The sequence below is a fragment of the Pseudophryne corroboree genome, chromosome 1 (assembly GCF_028390025.1).
Source record: "Pseudophryne corroboree isolate aPseCor3 chromosome 1, aPseCor3.hap2, whole genome shotgun sequence".
Taxonomy (NCBI): Eukaryota; Metazoa; Chordata; class Amphibia; order Anura; family Myobatrachidae; genus Pseudophryne; species Pseudophryne corroboree.
In genome coordinates, this window is record NC_086444.1 from 467,522,753 (window position 1) to 467,548,645 (window position 25,893).

The 25,893-nt window shown below is 42.2% G+C and overlaps 1 protein-coding gene across 1 annotated transcript in view; it reads right to left on the bottom strand.

The window, feature by feature from the left end:
- Window positions 1-1,531: 1,531 nt before the first annotated feature.
- LOC134905627 (glutathione S-transferase theta-1-like) overlaps window positions 1,532-25,893 on the bottom strand; it is a 61,380-nt gene continuing 37,018 nt past the window's right edge. Inside the window, exon 5 of the mRNA XM_063914649.1 lies at window positions 1,532-1,750. Within this exon, the coding sequence (XP_063770719.1) occupies window positions 1,532-1,750 (219 nt within the window). The remainder of the gene's footprint in view (window positions 1,751-25,893) is intronic.

Here is a 25,893-nt window from a genome sequence, read left to right on the forward strand (position 1 = left end):
GATGATGCAGCACACTGGCCTGAGCAGTGCACACAGATATGGTATGTGACTGACTGAGTCACTGTGTGTATCGCTTTTTTCAGGCAGAGAACGGATATATTAAATAAACTGCACTGTGTGTCTGGTGGTCACTCACTATATAATATATTATGTACTCCTGGCTCCTGCTATAACCTATAACTGGCACTGCAGTAGTGCTCCCCAGTCTCCCCCACAATTATAAGCTGTGTGAGCTGAGCAGTCAGACAGATATATATAATATTATATATAGATAATAGATGATGCAGCACACTGGCCTGAGCCTGAGCAGTGCACACAGATATGGTATGTGACTGAGTCACTGTGTGCTGTGTATCGCTTTTTTCAGGCAGAGAACGGATTATAAAGTAAACTGCACTGTCCTCACTAGTAAACTCTCTCCACTCAGTCTCTACACTTCTACAGTAACAGTACTCCTCCTAGTCAGCTCCAGTAAATCTCTCTCAGTCTCTTATAATCTAAATGGAGAGGACGCCAGCCACGTCCTCTCCCTATCAATCTCAATGCACGTGTGAAAATGGCGGCGACGCGTGGCTCCTTATATAGAATCCGAGTCTCGCGATAGAATCCGAGCCTCGCGAGAATCCGACAGCGTCATGATGACGTTCGGGCGCGCTCGGGTTAACCGAGCAAGGCGGGAAGATCCGAGTCGCTCGGACCCGTGAAAAAAAACATGAAGTTCTGGCGGGTTCGGATTCAGAGAAACCGAACCCGCTCATCTCTACTTAATACCACATTAGAATCAATTCCTTCATTATTTTCAACTTACTTGTAACTACTGCCCGAACTGCTGCTCATGTGACTCTCATTTAGTTATAAATATATATTGAATTCAAACAGGGAGCAACCCTACATGTATTCTATTCTATCTTGTCATGCTATGCAATATGTACGTCTGTTATTATAGGAGCACTGCCATGAAAATAATTGCACAACACCACACAACAGAGTGATATACAGTAATGTATTAAAGCTAAACAGTGACAGTAAAGGTAGAAATACCTACCTGCTTATACATCAATGAATGTCTAAACTGGTGGTTAGAAACAATAATCTACATCAGTAATCGATAATCTCCAACTCTTATATTGGAAGAACAAAGATCCCACCTGTATCCATTAAAATAAAACTTTTATTTTATTTCTCTATAAGCATTAGAAATTGAAAGGCCTGTTTTAGCTATGTATATGATTAAACATTTTGCACATATTGTAAAGAAAATCTGACATTTAAATTAATAGATTTCTTTTGCAGTACACTGTATAAATAGAAAGTAAGTACATAGAGTAATTCAGTGAGATATTTTGGCCCAGCATTCCAGTTATGTGCCCCATGGTTATAGGTTCTACAACAAATGTTTGGCATGGAACATCAGCTAAATTGCCTCAAAGGGCTGCATCTATAGCTCTACTTTCACCATGCACAATGCAGGAAAGGTTTTCTAGAATGTAATTAGTCCCTTTGGCAGTTTCATGAAGAGATTTCAGTCAGATTAGCACAGCCACATCCCACAGTTTATAAACAGGCGCATTCTGCTTTTAAATTGCTCCTTAGCTTCAGGGGACAAACAGCTGAGATGCTTTTCCTTAATATGGAGGATGTCGTCATGTGCCTCTTTGAAGAGATCTGACCCCAGTTCTTCCTCTAGTCGCTGTTTCCATGCTCCAAGCTTTGGTCTTTCTTCAAAAATGGGTATTCCACATGCAATTACCTGCAGAGTAGAGTAAGCTTAGTCATTTACCCATTATTATTGCAATATACATGTTATACTGCTTAAGAGTGCTACACATTCAGAATGGGATGTACGGTGTCAATGTAGCAATATGCAATTGCTTGTTCTATTTGTATAAAATGTAGATCAGAGGCTATTTCAGCATGAAAACATGAGCGGCATGACAGCATTTCCGTATGCACACGTACAGTGATAATCTACATGGAGATGGCATGTTTACCAAAAGCACTCGGAATGTATTTTGGACACTTTGTCACATGGTTTTCTGAATAAAAAAGCACCTGCACAATGCAGCATGTATTTCATCGCTGTGGCACACTAACAGCAGTACTTAATGCAGGTAAGAAACCAGCAATTCTCTAATTTCTTCTGCCTTGTCATCACCCCCTTCTTGCTTGTCATATATTAATCTTGTACACACGTAAACAAGATAGACACAATTCTGCCTATGTGACTCAATCAGTAGACACTCTTCTCCTTTCTCTACTACCTTTAACAGCCAACCAGAAACTCAAGATGTTTGTATCTTGTGGTTACATATGAGTTAAATAATTCGTCCTACTAACTTGATTATAAACAAATGTTAGAGAAGGCAAATGTTGAGCCAGTTATTTATTATCTTGTCACTATAAGACTCTTGCATATTAGAGAGAGCCACAGCTTTTACAGGTTGTGGGGGAAGAGAAAAGGAGACAGATGGTTACAGGTCGAGCAGCATGAACGCAACCAAACCATATAGTGAATGGTTATTTTTTATTTAAAACAAAGAAAAATCTCCCCCATTGTTGCCACAGCGAGTGATGCTGGAGTTTTAGAATTACAGTAGATAAAAACTAAGAAAGTTGATCAGATTCCGGGTTTTAGTGTTCACACTAATGTGACCCAGTATAAACACTGAAAATTGGAATTATTTTGGCTTTTCTGTTTAAAGTGAATGATGACCGTTAAATTCAAAAGGTGAACACAGAAATGCACATTTCCATTTTCACATTTTTTTTAAATACTTTTAAATTAATTGACTATATTATTTTGATTGTGTTTTATATATAAAAATCACTAACTTTAATGTGAACAAGAACCCTACATGCACTTGATTTTTCTTTAACGAGAACTATGACCTGAAAATTATGTACTGCAAGTTCAAGTCAGAGTCCATAGCAAAGTTCTGGGTTGGTTCTGGATTGTGGAACAGGTGATCAAAGTTTGTACAAGTTTGAACTTTTAACGCATCTACCCTCAACATTATTCATGTCAGAAAGGTTCCTGCTGCTTCTTCCAACAAAATATGTTTTTAAAAAGGGTCATAAAATCTAAATTTACAAAGTAGCTGAAATGCAATAAGTATTTTTGAAGTTGAAATTCCCATGCAAAATTCATAATCCCTTGTGGTTGATATTTTATTTATGTTACAGCATCTAAATATTAGAGCTGTCTCGTGTAATCTTCTACATTTTAGGTGCTTAAACCAGGGAAGTTTCTAGGGCCAAGCAAGTTGTATGATCGCATGGGGTGCCGCGGTCACTGTCTGCAGCTGTATTACATGTGGACTGGCCATCCGCATGTAATACATCTAAAAATGTCCCTGCCAAAATGGCCACCACCTAAGAGGAGATGTACTGTTTCTTGTACTTAGAAAGGGAACTGCTCCTTAAGCTGGGTACAAACTAGGGGTGAGCACCAGGCCATATTTTGTGTTTTGGTTTTGGATCTGGATTTCCTTCGTGTTTTGGATCTGTATTGCTCTTGCAAAAAATGCCCTTGCGGGTTTTTATATTTGGTTTTGAATCCGTATGTTTTTTAAATCATAAAACAGCTAAAATAACAGAATTTGGGGGTGTTTTTGTTCCTACAGTATTTTTAACATCAATAACATTCATTTTCACTCATTTACAGTCTATTCTGAACACCTCACAGCTCACAATATTGTTTTATCTAGTTTATGCCAAAAGGTTGCGCCGAGGAGGCTGGACGGAGCAGCAGCAACCATTGGATGAATATACTGGGAGGACAAAATATAAAAAAAGAATGCATTTAAAAAAAAACAATGCATTAGGCAAGGCTCAAGATTTCAGCTCACAAAAAGATGATAAAGGCAAAGAAGAATAAAAAAAAATTATTTAACATATTTAATTTATTTGTATTTCATTTTTTATTTAATTTATTTAATTTAATTTATTTTGGATCAAATTCTTCTGAACCCCAAAGACATATTTGATATGTAGAAGGTTTGCTATACAAGTGTGGAGAGTTTTTTTTGTATTAATTTAATTTAGTTAATTTATCATTACAAATTAATAATATTAATTTGAATGAATCACAATGTGGTGATAAGAATTCCAAAAGTAGGACAATAAGTATAATATAGGAATATGAGCTATGGACACAGCATCCTGAAATGGACGGAGCATGCCTGGATGTATACTGGGAGGATACAGCACAAAATATTTAAAAAAGATGTCTTTTATTTTGGGTGGACTGACAGAACACCCCTATATGGACAGAGCAGCTGTAGTCCCTGGATGTATGCTGGGTTGGCACAGCAGAAAATATTAATTGAAATCAAAATATATATATTTTTTTATATCATACACCAGCACCAGCGGTATCGCACAAATGAGTCAGAAATTTATATAATTACACACTGCGGTTGACCTTCACCGACAGCATCGCACAAATGAGTCAGAAATATATATAATTACACACTCAGGTGACCTTTGCCAACAGCGTCACACAATACGTGTATGAGTAGGAAATAATATACTCTGGTCTGACCAGCAGTGTCACAGTACTTATGAAAATAAAATAAAAATTGTAGAGTACACTGGGGTACAGCACAAAAAAACCTAATTATAATTTTTGGCTTTTTGTTTTTAGCTTTTATTATTTTAAGTTTACACTGGGGCAGAGCCCCTGGATGGACAGAGTGATCACCCCTTTTAGATACAGTAGACAGAGCAACCCTTTTTCAGATATAGAAGGCAGAGCACCCCTGGACTGATATGGCAGACAGGGTACCCCTGGACTGATATGGCAGACAGGGCACCCCTGGACTGATATGGCAGACAGGGCACCCCTTTCAGATACAGCAGACTTAGTACCCCTTTCAAATACAGCACAGAGCAACCCATTCAGATACAGAAGCACAGCTTTCAGATGCAGCAGACAGCACCCCTTTTTCAGATAGAACATGCAGAGCACCCCTGGACTGATAGCGCAGACTTAGCACCCCTAGACTGATATGGCAGACCGGGCACCCCTGGACTGATATGGCAGACAGTGCACCCCTGTACTGATATGGTAGACAGGGCACCTCTGGAATGATACAGCAGACAGAGCACCCGTGGACTGATATGGCAGACAGGGCACCCCTGGACTGATACAGCAGACAGAGCACCCTGCCTGGACTAATACAGAAGACTTATCACCCCTTTCAGATACAGCAGACAGAGCACCCCTTTTTCAGATACAGTAGGCAGAGCACCCCTGGACTGATACAGCAGACATAGCACCCCTGTACTGATAGAGCAGACAGGGCACCCCTGGACTGATACAGCAGAAAGGGCACAGCTGGTTGATACAGCAGACAGAGCACCCCTTTCAGATACAGCAGACAGAGGACCCCATTTAGACACAAAAGCACCACTTTCAGGTACAGCAGACACAGCACTGGAGATGGACATGTCCATCCAGTACACTTCCACAGCTGGAGTGAAGATGGCACCAATGCATGGGGACTTATATAGAATCCAAAAACCATGAGAATCCAAAAGCTAGAAGATGACATTCAGCCTCGCTTTGAGATCTAAGTAAGGTGGGAAATCCCGAGCCGGACTCAGATCCCACCTCGGATCGCAATGTTTGGGGGGGGGGGGGGGATTCGGCTCCATGAGAACCGAACCCGCTCATCTCTAGTACAAACCTATACAATCATTGGGTGATTCAGGTGAACACCCATTGGATTATATACTGTAGGTGTGTATGTTGTCCTGATGCATGGATGATAGCTGAGAAACAGCTTAAAGCACTCTGCAACATTTGGTCTTGATCACTCGAATCTTATGTGCTGTTTAATATTAAGCCGAGTGGATGGGCCAATAATAGACCAAAAGTGCAATGTGTACGCAAGTTCGATCGAATCTTCTGTCAGTTCTTGCGATTCTACTGTCAAAGTCAGAAAAATGTCTCAATGCACGTTGCCATATTTGCACCGCACACTGGTCCGTGCTGCGCATGCGTACGCTCTCCCGTGGAAGCGCATACCCGCAATAGCGTGCACTCGCACGCGCAGTATGCGCATTTACGGTAGAGTTTATGTGATCGTAGCGTGCGACTCATTAGTTACAAATGTTCACAATTAATGTAGTTTATAGATCATGATCCCTTTGATAGTTTCTGTAAGTTTGGTTAAAGTATAATGTCCCAGAGCTGAGGAATCCCTCTTTGCATCGTACGAAGGGTTTAACAGGAATCATACTGCAGTGTTTGGTACCCATCGGAAGAGTATTTAATTAGCAATATTCCGGTGTTGGTTTGGAGCGTATTAATCGCTCGTGCGAATAGTTATGGACATAAGAAGTTTATGTCCATTTCTATGATTTGCACATACTCAGGTATGCGGCGGGAAACCCAGTTTCCCACCCACCTGAGCTGTTGGAAATCGTCACAGCCCACCTGTATGAATCACCCTATGACCTTTTGTTATGATGCAGGGCCGAATTCCTTCGGCCAATGGACAATGGGATTGTAGGACCAGGAGATTGCATTGTGTGTGGAGCATAAATAGGCAGGCCGACCACATCCAGCACTCACTCTCTCATCAACGGTTATCTGCTGATAATCGGGAGCTGGATATCGAGGCGCTGGCGATCATACCCTTTGTGCGTAAGTTCTCTCCATAATCATTGTCTTTCTGCGAGCCAATCTCTCTCTCTCTCTCTCTATCTCTCTCTCTCCTCTTTTTCTCTTAAATACCTTATAGTATTATAGTATTGTATCGTATTGCATTTAGGTCAGTGTAGTATTGTCTTTTTGTATTTATTGTTTAGTTCTGTGGTTAGGAAGTCTTTGTTATATTGTAGTGTATCATATGTACTGTTATCCCCTTTTACAAGTATATTAGACATAATACAGTTAATAGGCCTTGGAAACCTAAACCAGTATCTGTGTATTTACTATAGTGTTAAGTGTTCACTTGAGCGTCGGTGACGCTCAAACAGCTTTGTAGATAGTCAGGTTACACAAGGTTGCATTTACACCCTGTACTCACATTAAGGTATTCTGTGTGTTTCATCGGTATAAGGTTTAACATAAAGGTATAGTGTTGTGAGCGTCTGCACCGCTGGTGACCTCCTCGTGGTCTCTAGCGTATGCTACGTTACAGCGAATCTTTCCCCTAGACATAACCAATAACGTGTCCTGTGATCACTGGGCCGTGAGCGAACGTGACGCTTGAGCGTCTCGCCTACGGCTGAGCGATCGTTACGCAAATAGCGTATCATTACGGTATTTCTTAAGTAAACAGCGTACAGTGTTCTTAGCTTCATAAGGGTTGTTTATACGACATAGGAATTTAGCATTGTCAATTGCGGGCTCGTCCGGTCCTTTTCACATCTGCACTAGGTAGATCAGCAGACATTATCCCCCAGCAAAAGGGTGGGAGGTTATCTCGCAGTTGCTGACGGGATAAGCGTCTGCTTCGCTTAGGTAAAGAGTGCTGAAGGAATCCGGTAACCGGAAGTAAGAACAAAACGCTTGTGTCTTTTAAAACTGTTTATTTTTCTTTTGTCTTGCGTACGCATACATTTATCTGCATTTCTTTTTCAAATTTCGTATATCACTATTCCTGTTTGCCAATTTTTTTATAGTTGATAGAAAGTGCTAAAAAGAGATTTGCTGTTATTTAAAAGTAGAGGTAATAGTTAAAGTATAGAACAAACACACGGTTTGTCTGAGATACAAGGCAGTCAGTGTGGATTGCGGTAGATGATCAGGGATCATCTACATTGATAAATAAATATATTGTGTTACGGTGGATCCTTTGCATTGCGTACACGTGTCGCTAACAAAGACTAGCGTACGCAATCCAAAAGGCAGACGCACGCAGCGTTCATTACGCAACGTAGCGTCTGGTTACGCCCACGTAGCCCAAGTCACGAAAAGCGATAATTAGCGCAAAGCGATAATTAGCGCACAGCGGTAGATAACGCGAAGCGGTAAATAACGCAAATCTGTTTTTAGAAAATCTGAAATTTAGTTTAACAGATCCTGCTCCTAATTGGTAACACTCTTGGCCTGAAGACAATTTCTGCGCAGAAATAGATATAGAAACAAAAGTGTACATGTGTTGAGTGAGTGTGTTTTGTATACAAAAGTTTATACAATTTTAAAGGTGGAACCAAAAGGAAAGTCGGGTACTCGTTAAGGAACATACGTGTAAGTGACATATACGGTGGCCAGGGAGGCATCTCTGGTTAAATAATATTTGAGCATTAGAGTATAGCGGACCATAAGGTAACAAGACCAGGAGGTCATAAGGAACAAGACCAGGAGGTCGTAAGGTAAAAGGTCCGCTATAAAAGTCCAGTGGCACAACGCCTGGGGTGTTGGTGCAGAACCCATATAGGCCATACAAGCTCTGGTTGAAGGAATCGCGGCCGGAAACATCGATTCCATTGGTCTTTCAGTACATGACAAGTAGTGCTCGTGTACTGAACGATTGGACCACACGTAATTGTGTGCAGTAGTTAGTAATCTGACCTAAATACCATTAGAGTAAAGTGGTCACAAACGCTATTTGTACACTCTGACGTGATTTGTGTAATTTTTTATTTTTGGAAGGGAAGTTCGCTGGTCACTCAGGAACTATCTAACAACCCCAACTTTACTGGAAAGAGTAAGTGTCCTGCGGGTAACCCTCATATGTTCCAGTAAACTGAAGGTTCCATAGGGGCCCTGTATCGAGTACGCTGGCATCATAACGGTGTTTACAGGTCGTATTGGTCGAGGTGGGCGAGTGAGTGGGGTACTCGGTAAACCGCCACCGCCGGCCTACTGTGGAGTAATTTGGTTGTCTGTAAAGGCTTGCTGAAAACCTTGATACAGAAAATCCAAGGAGGACTAAGCAACACCTACAGACTATGGGGGCCAGTTGCTCAGGTAGGGGGCGATCAACCCTGGTTCAGGTTGATTCTGTGAACCGACCAGTTGGGTCGGCACGATATGTAATGTGTGAAAAATATGGAATTCACACCGAATCTTTATGTGATGAATGGGAGAGAATGACTGTACAAGACAGGGACAAGTTCCCAAGAATAGGTAGCTTCAGTCCAGAGGTGTTACAAAATTTAAGGAGGAGGATATGTCTCGTAAAATCAGCAAAGAGACGAATTCAGCATCATGATTATTTACAGTTATGGCACCAGGAAGGTGAGATACAGAGAGGTTTGGCTCTGGCGGCGGGATCTGGGGCAGTCAGGAAGTTGATTGCCACAGCTCCTCCTCCACCATACATTGCAGGAGAGAAGTTGATTGCGGAGAGAAACGCACTGGGTTGTAAAACACAAACTCTTAGTAACACTGTAAATGTTAATGATGTTAACCAAATAACTCATGCAAGTATTAACCCGTGCAAGATGTACCCTGTTTTGAACCTTCCTCAGGAGTGTGATCAAGAAGACGATTCAGCAACAATTTCAGCTCTCTCTCTTGCAGCCACCATAGCAGAGACCACAGTAGGCACAGCGACACCCACGAGATTAGTGAAAGCCCCTAGCGGAGGGATAGGTGAGGTCGTGTCAACGGGTAAGTACGGCACCATGCACTACACTGAAACAATTGTACCACAACAAGCTGTAGAATCTACACAGGAAGAGGCTGTTAGAATTGCTCCTGTAAGGGTAATAGCAGTTCCCAATGGAAAAACAGATGTGTCTGGCGCCACTCCCATAAGGAACATTGCCATGTACACTCCATTTTCCAGAATGGAATTAAGAACAATAGTGTCCGAATTTCCTGACCCCAGGAAGGATTTAGTTGCTAGCCAAAAATACATCAGGGATTTAGGTAACACGGTAGAACCCAACAACAAGGATTGGCAGATACTGCTAAGAGCTTGTTTACCTTCCAATGTTGATGCAACTCAGTTTTTAGCTGATTGTGCATTGGATAAAGATGTACCGCTTACAGACGTGTACAATAAGGATAATGTAAAAAGGATAAATTTACAGCTAAAAGAGTATTTCCCAGCCGTTGTTAAATGGAATAAAATATTTTCCATTAAGCAAAAGGAGTCCGAAACGGCAATAGAATATTTTCACCGGGCACTATTAGAAATGGCAAAGTACACTGGTATAGAAGACATAAAGACCAACCCAAACCATCGAGAAGTAGCAGTATCTGTACTGATGGATGGTTTGAAAGAAACATTAAAAGCTAGGGTACAGACCACGCAGCCATGTTGGCGAGGTCTGTCAGTGTCCACCTTGAGAGAGGCTGCTATTGATCACGACAGAAATATCACTAGGCACAGGGAGTCGCAAAGTGATAAGTTGATGTCCGTAAGTATACAGGCGCTGACCACAAGGCAGCCTGCGTATGTACCACCGAATCCTGTGGGTAAGGCAAGTGTAATAACATGTTTTTCTTGTAACAAACCAGGACATTTTGCACGAGACTGTAGAGTAAGAAATGTACAAAGATCTTTTCAACCCCCTAGACAACAACACCACACACGACATTGGGAGCAGGGTCCACAGAGGCGGAGTTTTGAGCCACATACAGGGGAAACAAAAAGATATCCCCCAAACAGAGATTGGCATGCCTCTGGTAGTTCCCAGCTAACTCCCTCACAAGTAGTTGCTGCCAGCGGGATTCAGGGAGGTCAGCATACCCAATAGGGGTGTGGCCATACCTGTAATCTGCAACCAGTTAAATTGATTGCCAGTCTTGGAAACGAACCAGAGATTGCAATCAATGTAGCCGGTAAAACTTTAAACTTTCTTGTAGACACAGGGGCGGCCAAGTCAGTGATAAATTCGACAGTGGGCATGAGAACCACTGGTAGGACAGTTCCAGCCATAGGAGTAACAGGAGTAGTCCAGCACTACCCTGTTAGCAAACCAGCCGAGATTACAATAGGGCCTTTGCATACCAAGCATTCCTTTTTGCTGGCTGCATCGGCACCGACCAATCTCCTGGGAAGAGACTTACTATGTAAAATGGGTTGCGTCATTTATTGTACTCCTGAAGGTGTATTCTTGGACATCCCTGAGAATCACGCTCAGGAAGTACGAGACATGTTAGACTCCCCATCAAAATTAATGTCACATTCCATTATGACAAATAGGAATCCATCCCAAGTAGAAGAGATGACATCTCAGATACCAGAGTCGCTTTGGACAAAAGATGGACAGGACACTGGATTAATGGCAAATGTAGCTCCAGTAGTAGTACAAGTAAAAGATGGTAGGATAGCTCCAAAAATCCCACAGTATCCTCTGAAGCCAGAGGTGGAGTTAGGAGTTTTCCCGGTAATAGAGCGCTTGCTACAACAGGGCATTCTAGTAAGAACGTCCAGCACAGCAAATAGTCCCATCTTCCCTGTTAAAAAGAGTGGGGGGAGGGGTTACAGGCTAGTGCAGGATCTAAGGGGGATTAACAAAATAGTTGAGAGTCAGTTCCCCGTAGTGCCTAATCCAGCTGTCATCCTAATGCAAATTCCTCCCACTGCCAAATTTTTCACTGTTATTGACCTCTGCTCCGCTTTCTTTTCGGTACCTCTGCACCCTGACAGCCAATATTTGTTTGCATTCACATACAGAGGAGTCCAATACACGTGGACTCGGTTACCCCAAGGTTTCATAGATAGTCCAAGTATATTTTCTCAGGCTTTGCATGATTGTTTACAGTCTTTCCAACCGGAAAGTGGATCAGTGTTGATACAGTACGTGGATGATCTACTACTGTGTTCTGATTCATTGGAGGCATCCCTGAAGGATACGAAACAGCTCCTGTTTCATCTTTCAGACACAGGTCACAAGGTCTCCAAAGACAAGTTGCAATTATGCCAAGCTAAGGTAAAATACTTGGGACACTGTCTAACACAAGGACTGAGACACCTGACCGCTGATAGAATCCAAGCCATTAGAGACATGACACTGCCACAAACCCAGCAACAGATCAGGACGTTTTTAGGAATGTGTGGGTATTGCCGTAATTGGATCCCAGGGTTTTCCATATTGGCGCTACCTTTGCAGGAAATGGTCTCTTCAAACAAACCTGATCGGATTTCGCATACAGACGAATCTGAAACAGCATTTGAGAGACTCAAACAGTGCCTAACGCAGGCACCAGCACTAGGTATGCCAGACTATGGGAAACCCTTTGAACTATACGGAACAGAAAGTGCTGGGTGCGCAGCAGGTGTACTAACACAAAAACACGGTGATGCCAGCAGGCCAATTGCATACTACAGCGCTCAGCTAGACACGGTAGCGCGATCCCTCCCCACATGCTTGCGTAGCGTTGCGGCGATAGCATTGCTAGTGACGAAAAGCGAAGATGTCGTGCTAGGCCACAACCTCACAATCCATACACCACATGCGGTATCGGCCTTATTGAATTCTGCCCAAACCAGACATGTCTCATCAGCAAGGTTTACGAGATGGGAATTGGCACTAATGGCCCCAGTAAACATCACCATAAGGAGATGCAGCGCATTAAACCCTGCAACATTTCTCCCAGGTGTGCCTGGACAGGCACAAAGGGTGGGAGGTGAGAGTGATGGGGAAGGAGGATTTAATGCAAAGGAAGATACACATGATTGTATGGAATATTTGACCCAAAATTTTACCGCAAGGCCTGACATCAGTGACAATCCACTAGAAGATGCAGAACTCACGTTCTACACGGACGGTAGTTGTCACAGACAGTCAGACTCGGGAGACTTGTGTACTGGATACGCAGTCGTAGATGACCAAGACACCATAGAAGCGGAACCGCTAGGCCCACCTCACTCAGCCCAGGTTGCTGAACTGGTCGCCCTAACCAGAGCATGTGAATTGGCTAAGGGTAAGTCTGCCAATATCTACACCGATTCTAGATACGCGTTCGGGGTAGTCCATGATTTCGGAGCGCTATGGCGTCTCAGAAATTTCATGACGGCAGCTGGTACACCGATAGCGCATGCAGCTCACATAAAAAGGCTTCTAACAGCGATACAGGAACCCGACAGAGTGGCTGTTATCAAATGTAAAGCACATACATATAGTCAAGACCCAGTATCCCTTGGTAACAGCCGAGCAGACGAAGCTGCAAAGCTTGCAGCTGCTACCCCCATACGGACAGACACCACACAACTGATGGTATTTAATACCATCAACACACAAAAGTTGTGTGAAATGCAGAATTTGTGTTCCACTCAGGAGAAGGCAGTCTGGAAGGCAAAGGGATATGGCCAGGAGTCCTCAGGGCTCTGGACGGATGGACATGGTAAACCAGTGGCCCCCAGGGCATACCTTCCGTGTCTGGCTGAAGCAGCTCACGGGCTGACTCATCTAGGCAAGGAGGGGATGTGCAAATTGGTAAGAGCATACTGGTGCGCCCCAGGATTCTCCTCTCATGCTAGTAAAAGAGCAATGTCATGCCTTACCTGTCTGAGAAAGAATATTGGAAAAGCAATACCAACAGAACCATCCCATATCCCACCTGCCGGCGGCCCTTTCCAAGTAATACAAATTGACTTCATTCAATTACCCCCATGTAGAAATTTGAAATATGTACTTGTTTGTATAGATGTTTTCTCGAATTGGGTCGAAGCTTTTCCAACAGCTACAAATACCGCTATGTTTACAGCTAAGAAAATTGTGCAGGAATTTGTATGTAGATATGGTATCCCTAGAATCATTGAAAGTGATAGGGGTACCCATTTTACAGGTGATGTCTTTCAAGGAATGTGTAAGTTGATGGGAATTGATAGTAAGCTGCACACTCCGTACCGTCCACAGGCGAGCGCGAAGGTCGAAAGAGTGAACAGCACTATTAAAAATAAATTGAGTAAAGTAATGGCAGAGACAGGATTGACGTGGCCAGAAGCTTTACCCATTGTTTTGTATAGCATCAGAACCACTCCCAGGTCCCCTCTTAATCTGTCCCCTTTTGAAATCTTGTTTGGTCGACAACCGCATGTCATGATTAACCCTCAGGATGATTTGAAATGTAACAATGAAGTAACTGTAAAGTACTTGATTAACATGAGTAAACAGTTGAGGAATCAAAATGATAATCTGAAGTTGGTGATTCCTGATTTACCAGATAGTAATTGTCATGACATTGAACCTGGGGATTATGTAATGATACGAAATTTTCTACGCTCAGGTTGTCTTATTGATAGATGGGAAGGACCATACCAGGTCTTATTGACTAGCACCACAGCATTGAAGGTTGCTGAGAGAGAGACTTGGGTCCATTCATCCCACTGCAAGAAGGTTGCTGATCCAGAGAAGTCCCGTGATAAGGAACAGACGGTAGAGGTTGTATCACTAGAGTGTCTGTTCCAGGAGGACTGAGGCGGCACCTGAGCCTTGAAGACCGAAAGCAGCTGTCGACTCCCCTCTCCCTTTTATTGTTTTCTCCACTTCCCATCCCCTCTCCTTTAAAATTTCTTTTTCCCCCTTCTCATTCTTCTCTATTTCCTCCTCAAAGATGGACTTGCCCCAAGAGACTGTGGTCCGGATTTTGATGTTAACCATGATGTTGACCAGAGCAGTCTGTTCCGGCGAGAGTACCATAGAGGTCGAAAGAGGTTCTGGAATGGGTTCCGATTATGATGATGGAGGCGTAGTTTTCCAAGATCAACCAAGCCAACAAGCAAAGGCGAGTATCAGAAAACGATCCGATAGAAGAAATTGTGATGGATTGTTAGCTGAGGAAAATTGTATCTGTAGGCTCTGTGATAATCTGGTTGAAGATGGATGCATAAAGAAATGTCAATCTAGTTTTAATATCCATATAGACCGGCATCCATTGAGTGACTATCACTCCTTAGTGGGTAACGTGTTAAACCAAACAGATTGTTGGGTATGCTCTCAAGTACCTCAGGGTCACAGTAAATCAGGGCTAGTACCATTTCCTTTAACGTTAGGGGAGGTACTTGAGCTAAGTGGTGGGAGACCGGTGGACCGGAGGTTTAACATCTCCAGCCCTCCTAGTTTGAAGCTCCACCAATACCATGTGGATAGGTCCCTCTTATGTTTTAACATCTCCAATCCTAGAAAACCGGGAAATTGGGAAGTGTCATGGAGCAACCTTACCATGACCTTTTCACACAGAGCAGATAGAATGCCTACAGATACAGAGCTCGTACGCCACATAGCCAGTAGAGGAAAATCTTTTCGGTATCGATATACCTTAGGAAATAGGATTACTAAAGTTGGAGAGGTATCACCAGGATACTGTGCACATATCGTACAAACCGATACGTGCATTAGGCAGATGGAAGAATTAGGGTCAGGAGATTTCACCTGGAAGGTTTGTAACATGGTCATGTCCTTCTCCGTCCCATATGTTCTCCCCGATGATGCATATTTCATATGCGGGAGAAAGGCGTACAAGTGGCTTGCCCCAAACTCTGAAGGATTGTGTTATATTGGAAAAGTATTGCCTGAAGTGATGACTGTTACACATGACAAAATGAAGGACATACACCGTGGTGCCCAAACTCCTTATACTCACACTCACTACGAGCACCTTGTTAAAAGACAACTGTCAGAAAGGTTAGAGCATCCGGCCTCTGATCTTATCCATGAATCCACCGGGATTCAGGTTCTGGTAGCGTTAGATTTCACTCGCACCGCTCGAGGTGTGATGAATTATAGATACATTTCCGCACTCGCCAATTTGTTAGATAATATCACTGAAATGTATGATGACACGTTTAGATACACTGGAAGAGAACTTCAAGCTTATAAAACAGAACTAGTTCAGCATAGGATGATTCTTAATTATCTTACAGCAGTAACAGGCGGATATTGTGTTACATTGGCAACACAGTACGGCATAAAGTGTTGCACGTATATCACAAATAGCACCGAGGATCCGGTGGAGGTCATAGACCAAAAGATGGACGATATTCTGCAATTAAAGTGGGAATTTCGTCGAAAACACAATCTCACCCTTGCTGCTATAGGTAATGAGCTGACTGGTTGGGTGTCATGGTTGAACCCGCGAAATTGGTTCTCCGGTTTAGGAGACTGGGCTCAAGGAGTCATAATGGATGTTGGAAAGTTTCTCCTATGTATTTTGGGTGTCGTTATATCGTTTGGATTGATATTTAGATGCGGGCAGGCTTTGATGAGGTGCAAGCAAAGTACGAAAGTGATGAGCTTAAGGAGTGAGGAAACTGTAATTAACCTGGATTTGATTTATGACCCAATGCTGGAAACCATGACGTAATGATGTAATGAGTATACGGTCCGTCTTTCACCCATTTCTATGTTTTCCTCCGAGGTACAAAGACCCACGTAGACGAAGGATTTGATGAGCCAAGGGGCCGACAACGGAAAGATGGAAAGAAGAAGAGCAGTCGACCTGATATACAAGATTTTGATGGACAATGCCATGGGTACCCCAGTTTCCCTAGGAACTTTAAAATCACGATAGCCCAACATTTTTTGTAAATCCATGGACGTTGTTTGCTTTACTCACGATTTATGAGCAAAAGCACAAAGAAGAAGACTCCAATCAACCGACACCAATCAAGACCTCAATCGACGAATGTACATTTCCCTGACATAGAATACCATTGCATTTTTCATAAGTGTTCTCTATCTTCATCTCTACAACCCTCAGGTAATGACACACATAGACGATAGGGAATTCAGGCACAGATATCAGCAACCACATACCTCCCCCATTCATGTATCATCAACTAAAATGTGCATCCCCATTTTGTTACAACTACAGCCGAAATGAGCTCGGTAAAGTTTGACAGCCCATCCACAGACCTGTACCACAGGATAAGAAGGAATTCAAATGTATACTTCGCAATACCTCGAAGCTTGATCTACCACACGTACGGCACGATGATACATGACCCTCCAAACATGGACTCATACACACATGCTCCTGCTTTCTCACTAGGTCATACCCTCTTCACACCTTCTCCTCTCTCCTCCCCTACCCAACCATGGAAATCAATTAACCCCTGACTTACATTTTTCTCCTTAAATGTTTTGTGGCAGTTATTATTGACTGCCAAAGGGTGGACTGTCAAAGTCAGAAAAATGTCTCAATGCACGTTGCCATATTTGCACCGCACACTGGTCCGTGCTGCGCATGCGTACGCTCTCCCGTGGAAGCGCATACCCGCAATAGCGTGCACTCGCACGCGCAGTATGCGCATTTACGGTAGAGTTTATGTGATCGTAGCGTGCGACTCATTAGTTACAAATGTTCACAATTAATGTAGTTTATAGATCATGATCCCTTTGATAGTTTCTGTAAGTTTGGTTAAAGTATAATGTCCCAGAGCTGAGGAATCCCTCTTTGCATCGTACGAAGGGTTTAACAGGAATCATACTGCAGTGTTTGGTACCCATCGGAAGAGTATTTAATTAGCAATATTCCGGTGTTGGTTTGGAGCGTATTAATCGCTCGTGCGAATAGTTATGGACATAAGAAGTTTATGTCCATTTCTATGATTTGCACATACTCAGGTATGCGGCGGGAAACCCAGTTTCCCACCCACCTGAGCTGTTGGAAATCGTCACAGCCCACCTGTATGAATCACCCTATGACCTTTTGTTATGATGCAGGGCCGAATTCCTTCGGCCAATGGACAATGGGATTGTAGGACCAGGAGATTGCATTGTGTGTGGAGCATAAATAGGCAGGCCGACCACATCCAGCACTCACTCTCTCATCAACGGTTATCTGCTGATAATCGGGAGCTGGATATCGAGGCGCTGGCGATCATACCCTTTGTGCGTAAGTTCTCTCCATAATCATTGTCTTTCTGCGAGCCAATCTCTCTCTCTCTCTCTCTATCTCTCTCTCTCCTCTTTTTCTCTTAAATACCTTATAGTATTATAGTATTGTATCGTATTGCATTTAGGTCAGTGTAGTATTGTCTTTTTGTATTTATTGTTTAGTTCTGTGGTTAGGAAGTCTTTGTTATATTGTAGTGTATCATATGTACTGTTATCCCCTTTTACAAGTATATTAGACATAATACAGTTAATAGGCCTTGGAAACCTAAACCAGTATCTGTGTATTTACTATAGTGTTAAGTGTTCACTTGAGCGTCGGTGACGCTCAAACAGCTTTGTAGATAGTCAGGTTACACAAGGTTGCATTTACACCCTGTACTCACATTAAGGTATTCTGTGTGTTTCATCGGTATAAGGTTTAACATAAAGGTATAGTGTTGTGAGCGTCTGCACCGCTGGTGACCTCCTCGTGGTCTCTAGCGTATGCTACGTTACAGCGAATCTTTCCCCTAGACATAACCAATAACGTGTCCTGTGATCACTGGGCCGTGAGCGAACGTGACGCTTGAGCGTCTCGCCTACGGCTGAGCGATCGTTACGCAAATAGCGTATCATTACGGTATTTCTTAAGTAAACAGCGTACAGTGTTCTTAGCTTCATAAGGGTTGTTTATACGACATAGGAATTTAGCATTGTCACTACGCAGCACTGCCTCTGAAGGATTTGCTTTGCTACATACCTGTCTTCACCATTAAATGAGATACAGCCATATTGTTGTAAATATTCTCCATTTGTTCATTAAACACCCATATATTTGTCCTAAACTGCTAAACATGTATTATACATTTATTATTTGTCACTCACTTAACTATGCTATCAATCGTGGTATGTTATCACATGTAGCTACACCTTGTATGTACTATTAAAATAGCATTATACATATATAATGATATGTTGACAAATACATAGGCTATATAGTCAATTATAACATACTAAATGAATCTATTTCTTTGAAAAAAGTACAAGTTTTTTTTTACAAGACTGCTTTATTAAATATAATGAAAAGCACTTAAATACACAAATAAATATTATAATAGAGAAAAAAGGGAGGAGAGAGCGCAAACAGACTGAAATTTAAACAGTATTTAATTTGTACTAAAAATTGCACAAACAGAGTAAAACATTCAGTAATTGAATCAATGACTAATAAGAAGTATACATAAAATATAAAACAATATGAAAATAATTAATAAATTATATGGGATCCTCCAAGCTAAAATCCATAAATAATTCCACAGGACTAGTACAATAGTAGATACCGAATTAGATGGTGTAGAACAAATAAGTTCATCAATTCGTATTTGAAGGTAGTAGCAGGTGTTTAACTCTATCAAAGAATAAATGTTCCAAAAGGTATTTCGTGTATCAATTTAATAAATAAAAGTCACTTTTCCTTTGATGAAAATTTAAACTGTTAAACTTTTTAATAGTAAGTGCACTGCTACCTCCAGCACCTAATGTTCTGATTATTACACAGCGTTTTCAGCCTGTGTTCAACTGCACACCACAGCGGCTCTGTCTGCCGCTCTCTATGTATATCACTGTGAAAGACGTTTGGAGCAGTGACTGCTTACTGCTTCTAGGAGTGTTCAAGTTGGCGGCGCTGAAAATCACCACGCGCCGACCAGCTGAGCCACTGACTCCGGAGGAATTAATTAACGGCCACGGTCCCCATTTGGCAAGGAGGACCAGTGCAGGTGGCTCCGAATTGGACAGATCCGACAATGCAGTGCAGTAGATGGTAGAAGATGGTCGTGTCTGCAGTGACTGCGGAGAGTGCTGGAATCCCAATAACAAAGCCCTGACGCGTTTCTCGACCGGCACACACTGGTTTTTTCTTCAGAGAGAAAGAATAGTAATTTCCTTCCCAGTCTCCATACTTATAGAAACCGGGGATTAATCATTAGTGCAAACACCTGAGGATCCACCTGTTTGGCTCACTACTCAAGGATATGTGCATGTGAGATTGTAGTAATGCCCACATTCAGATACAAATCAATCATACCTAAAATATATATATTATAGCATACAGCAGAATCAATATCTTAATAATAAATAAGTAATTAAATAAATATTTATTTATATAAGGAGACAGCAATATATGTATATATATATATATATAAATTACAAATAATCCCGGCACTCCCCTTATAGATGATGTATTTGCTGCGGTGCCCTCCTGGTGGAAACTCCTTTCCACTATGTAGTGTGAAGATATGGCGGCGGCACTCAACCAGACTTAGCAACTGCAGTTAATAGATTTATTATGCCAACATGTTTCGGGGATTAGACCCCGTCCTCAGGGCCAGACAAACCTCTACAAGCAAAGACAACACACATTTATAGCCAACATACAAAACATTAACACAAACCCTACTCACCTGCTCCACGGCGCGACCGCCCGCCAGTCCGTCCGGCCACACTTCCGCATCGCCGTCATCTGACGTCACGGTGCGCCGCGTCGCAGGGGAGTTCCCATAGCAACCAGCCGAAGCTGGACGGGAACTAGAAAACAATAACAATGTACATACAGTTACTTGATTGAATGAAAAAATATCTAAAAAGACACCCCACAGGTCAGCCACTAAAGGAATGGCAACAATGACAGATTCGAGACATGAAAAACCATTAACAGTTATTAAAAGCAAAATTACTTTTAAATAATGCAAAGGATCACTAATAACTTTATGTTTCTAAATCAAGATATATAACCATTAACAAATGGCCTCCCAGCTATATTACAAACAGAGGCGATTATGTGTAATTAAGCTAACTACAGAAAACACTGTATGCCTAGGTTTTAATTTAATCCCCTGGGCGACAATGTCCCCAGCGTGTAGATCCACCTAGATTCTTTCTGTAGTAGTGTCCTATCTCGATTACCACCCCGTAATATGGTCGGGACATGGTCAATTAATATTGCCCTAATACTAGCCACATTCTGGCCAGCAGTGAGGCAATGCCGTGCAAATGGTTGTTCACTAAAGCCCTTTTCATGGGCTTTCTTGATGGCACTCCGATGTAGTGCCATCCTTTCCCGAAATTGTCGTATGGTCTTGCCCACATATGCAAGGCCACAGGGACAAGACAACATGTATACAACATGTGTAGTGGTACACGTTAATCGGTGATGGATCTTTATTTTCTTGCCCGTGTGGGGGTGACTGAAGGTGACCCCCGTAATCAAGGTGTTACAGGTGGCACACCCTAAGCACCTAAAACAACCATTCTTAGTCCGCAAAAAATGGGATTCCTGATTCTCAGTGAGGTTGGTAATATCAAGCTTAATCACATAATCACCTATGTTACGACCACGAGTGTGGCTGGGTAAGAAGGTGGTGTCAGACAAGGATGATAATGCCAGATCTGTTTGAATAATTGGCCATAACTGTTTTGCCTTTTTAACTATCCTGTCTGTTCCTGTGGTATACTTATTAACCCAGGGAAGCCTATTGCGTCCTGCTTGATTATTATTCTTGCCCGGGCTTAACGTTTGTTCTCTAGTCATGTTCAACACTTTATGTTTAGTCTTCTCTAATTCCCTCATGGGGTACCCTCTTTCAGCAAACTTTAATAGCATCCGATCCATGGCTTCTATCGTCTCCTCTGGATCTGAAGTGATGCAACGTACTCTAAGGAATTGCGAATAAGGCAATCCTTTACGTAAAGAGATGGGGTGGAAGCTCTGGTGGTTTAATAAAGTGTTTCTATCAGTTGCTTTAACAAAGATAGATGTGGCCAGGGATCCTTCTTTTACTGTAATGGTGACATCAAGATAATTGACAGTGGAATCGTCAATAACATAAGTAAACTGAACTTCGTGTTGTGTTTGATTATGATTTTCCCACAGGGCCACCAACTGCTCTCTTGGACCACGCTACAGGACCAGCAGGTCATCTATAAATCGTCTGTAATATATGACGTTCTGAGATACCTGGGGTTTCAAGTAAAACATCTGGGTTTCTACCAGATGCATGAATGCATTAGCGTACGACGGGGCCACTGCTGACCCCATCGCACACCCGGACAGTTGTAACCAAAAAACCCCATTAAATACAAAATAATTTCTCTTCAACACCTTATCCAGGAGAGTCAAGAAAAAAGAAACCTCAGGACCCTGGTATAAGGGATTGTTTTCTATGAGTTGCCTCACCGCCTCTATACCTGCATCATGAGGGATGCAGGTATACAGGCTGGTGATGTCCGCACTACATAACTGTATTCCCTCGGGTAATGGGCCTAACCTCTGCAATTGGAGCAGTAGGGACGTAGTATCCTTAAGATACGAGGGCAAGGACTGGATACAGGGGTTGAGGTATGAATCCAAATAGATGGATATGGGGTGGTACAAAGACCCTCTGGCCGACACTGATTAAGCTTGATATTACCAACCTCACTAAGAATCAGGAATCCCATTTTTTGCGGACTAAGAATGGTTGTTTTAGGTGCTTAGGGTGTGCCACCTGTAACACCTTGATTACGGGGGTCACCTTCAGTCACCCCCATACGGGCAAGAAAATAAAGATCCATCACCGATTAACGTGTACCACTACACATGTTGTATACATGTTGTCTTGTCCCTGTGGCCTTGCATATGTGGGCAAGACCATACAACAATTTCGGGAAAGGATGGCACTACATCGGAGTGCCATCAAGAAAGCCCATGAAAAGGGCTTTAGTGAACAACCATTTGCACGGCATTGCCTCACTGCTGGCCACAATGTGGCTAGTATTAGGGAAATATTAATTGACCATGTCCCGACCATATTACGGGGTGGTAATCGAGATAGGACACTACTACAGAAAGAATCTAGGTGGATCTACACGCTGGGGACATTGTCGCCCAGGGGATTAAATTAAAACCTAGGTATACAGTGTTTTCTGTAGTTAGCTTAATTACACATAATCACCTCTGTTTGTAATATAGCTGGGAGGCCATTTGTTAATGGTTATATATCTTGATTTAGAAACATAAAGTTATTAGTGATCCTTTGCATTATTTAAAAGTAATTTTGCTTTTAATAACTGTTAATGGTTTTTCATGCCTCGAATCTGTCATTGTTGCCATTCCTTTAGTGGCTGACCTGTGGGGTGTCTTTTTAGATATTTTTTCATTCAATCAAGTAACTGTATGTACATTGTTATTGTTTTCTAGTTCCAGTCCAGCTTCGTCTGGTTGCTATGGGAACTCCCCTGCGATCCGGCGCACCGTGACGTCAGATGACGGCGATGCGGAAGTGTGGCCGGACGGACTGGCGGGCGGTCGCGCCGTGGAGCAGGTGAGTAGGGTTTGTGTTAATGTTTTGTATGTTGGCTATAAATGTGTGTTGTCTTTGCTTGTAGAGGTTTGTCTGGCCCTGAGGACGGGGTCTAATCCCCGAAACATGTTGGCATAATAAATCTATTAACTGCAGTTGCTAAGTCTGGTTGAGTGCCGCCGCCATATCTTCACACTATATATATATATATATATATATATATGGAGACAATAATATATATGTATATATGTATATATACACACTCATGAAATATACATATGTACATATAATATATAAAATATAAAGGTGAAAGCTAAAACATTATATACATATATATAAATAAATTATAACAAATAATATAAATGAAAATAAATATAAAACATTAAAGAATTAAAGTAACAATCTTTTACTTAAATAACCATTAGAATGGAACCAGTATTGTATAAACAGTACTCTTTCTAGTGGTAATGACAATAATGATAATAATAATAATAATAATATTATTAATAATAGAAACACATAAGGGAGCAAAAATTCCCATTGGCAAATACATAAATATAAAAAATAAATAATAAATAATAAATAATTTATAAATATTTGAATATGTAAATATATGCAAATAACGGGTAAAAATGAAAAGGAGAGGAACAATTTATGCTTTATCTCTAGGACACAGATGAGATAAGGAGGAATGAGAAAAGAGAAGCAGGGGGGGCAAAATATTATAATACCCCTCCACACCCCAATCCAAAAAAAAAAAACTCACTCCAATCCCCTTACCATACAAAAACAAACAATATAGGTCTATTCAAAGGTTTTTCAGTGCCATGGTAACCCTCTAGCATATGGTCATACAAATCATAGGCATGTGTACAACTCTTTTTTTTCCTCCTAAATCTTTTAGGCAATGATGTATATGTGTCATTTTCTCCTCGACTATACTCTCATCACTTGAGCTTTCAGGTGGGTTGATGTTCTTATTTAATTACTATTTTTTTAGCCCTTCCGCCCACACTTGACTAGCAGTATGTGCTCACTGTGGACACTGCTGGATATGGATATAACTTTGTCCCTCTGATTTAGTTTACTGGATGCTTGTTTGAGAGATATGATCTAGAGATGGTAAGATAAGAGATATATTCAACTATAAATACAGGTACTGTATGTGGTAGAGGGTCCTAAAAGTGTGCATTTCTATATTTACCTTTGTTTACTTTTTCCTTTATCTTACCACAGGCACTTGATTCTTTACTTCCAGAATCTTCTGCATGTCTTCTACAATGTTTGGTGTCTGCCAAAAAATAACATGCAATTATAGACTAATGGACAGATATCATCCATCAACTACTACCAAGAACAGTTTTTAAAAAACATTTGAAGAAAATGCTACAGTATACTCACTTTTTTAATTCCATGAATTTTCTTTAACTTCGGGTGATCTTTATGGTTTAAACTGGACCATCTGTCTACAGTTGGTACTTGCTCCTCTTTTTTTCAAATTTCCCTGAATTTCTTTTAACAAGTGCTGCATTATCAGCTCTTTCCTGTAGTTTGTCCTTGGATAATTTCAGCATGTGCAATCGTAATCCTGTTGGTCTAGTATTTTCACCATGTGCTCCATTTTAATGGCTGACATGGTTTCATCTCTTAATTATCCTTCTATATTTTTTCGGTCCCTCGTCCTTACCACTGTTTCCTTTATGTAGGAATTCATAGTGGGAACCTCCCCTCCTTCCATCTCAGCTTGGGCCTCTCCCAACAACATGGCTCCTCGGCATCCATGTTGTTGTTTTGCAACATCTATGATGCGCATTGGGCAGCGGTGGCAAACCTGTGGCTCTTGAGCCTCATGTGGCTCTTTCTTTATTCAAATGTGGCTCCCGACACTCGAAGTCATGTGACCACAACAGATCCGGAAACTGCTGCACTCCAGCCAGACAGGCAGCAGCACTACGGAGACTGAGAACCGAGAGAGCCAGATACTAGAGGTGAGACACCCACTGGCAAACAGAGGACACATAAGGGGCTGCTGCAATGGCACAAGGTGTATTTTTGGAGGGGCTGTAGTGACACATGAGGGTCCTGGCAGGAGTGACACAGGAGAGTGCTGGCAGGAGTGACTCATGGGGGAGATGGCTGTAGTGACATACTGTAGGAGTGTGCTAGCAGGAGTGACACATGAGGTAGCTGGCTGAAGTGACACAGTAGGGTATGTGGAAGTGGCTTTTTAAATGTATGTTATGCTGAATCTGGCTTTAAAAATGTATTTTAGACCATAGGCGTGGCCTAGCAGGCACAAGGCAACACCCCATTTTTGCATGTGCGCCTGTGGCTTAATGTCGGCTCTTTGACATGCCTAACAAGATTTTTGGTTCTTTGTTTCTGACTGGTTGGCCACCCCTGGCATAGGGGATCAGTATGAATGACCGATGGATGGAATACCGGTGGTCAGCATATCGATGCTAGCATCCCACCCATCATAATCCCTACAGCCCCCCAGTAAGCCCCCTAATCCTCACCTTTTCCCTACCCTAAACCTAACCCTCCCTTGTAGGTGCCTAACCCTCCCTGGTGGTGTCTAACCCTAACCCTCCTTGCTTGGTGCCTAATCCTAACCCTCCCTTCCCCGCTGCCTAAACCTAACCCTAACCTCCCCTTGTATGTGCCTAACCCTCCCTCTTTGGTCCCTAACCTTTCCTGTACTTCCCCCTAAACCTAACACCCCTTCTTCTGCCTAAACCTAACCTCCCCACCAGCGCATCACACTGTGAGGATGTTCTGGATGCCGGCTGTTGGTATTGTGATGCCGGCATCTTGTTCG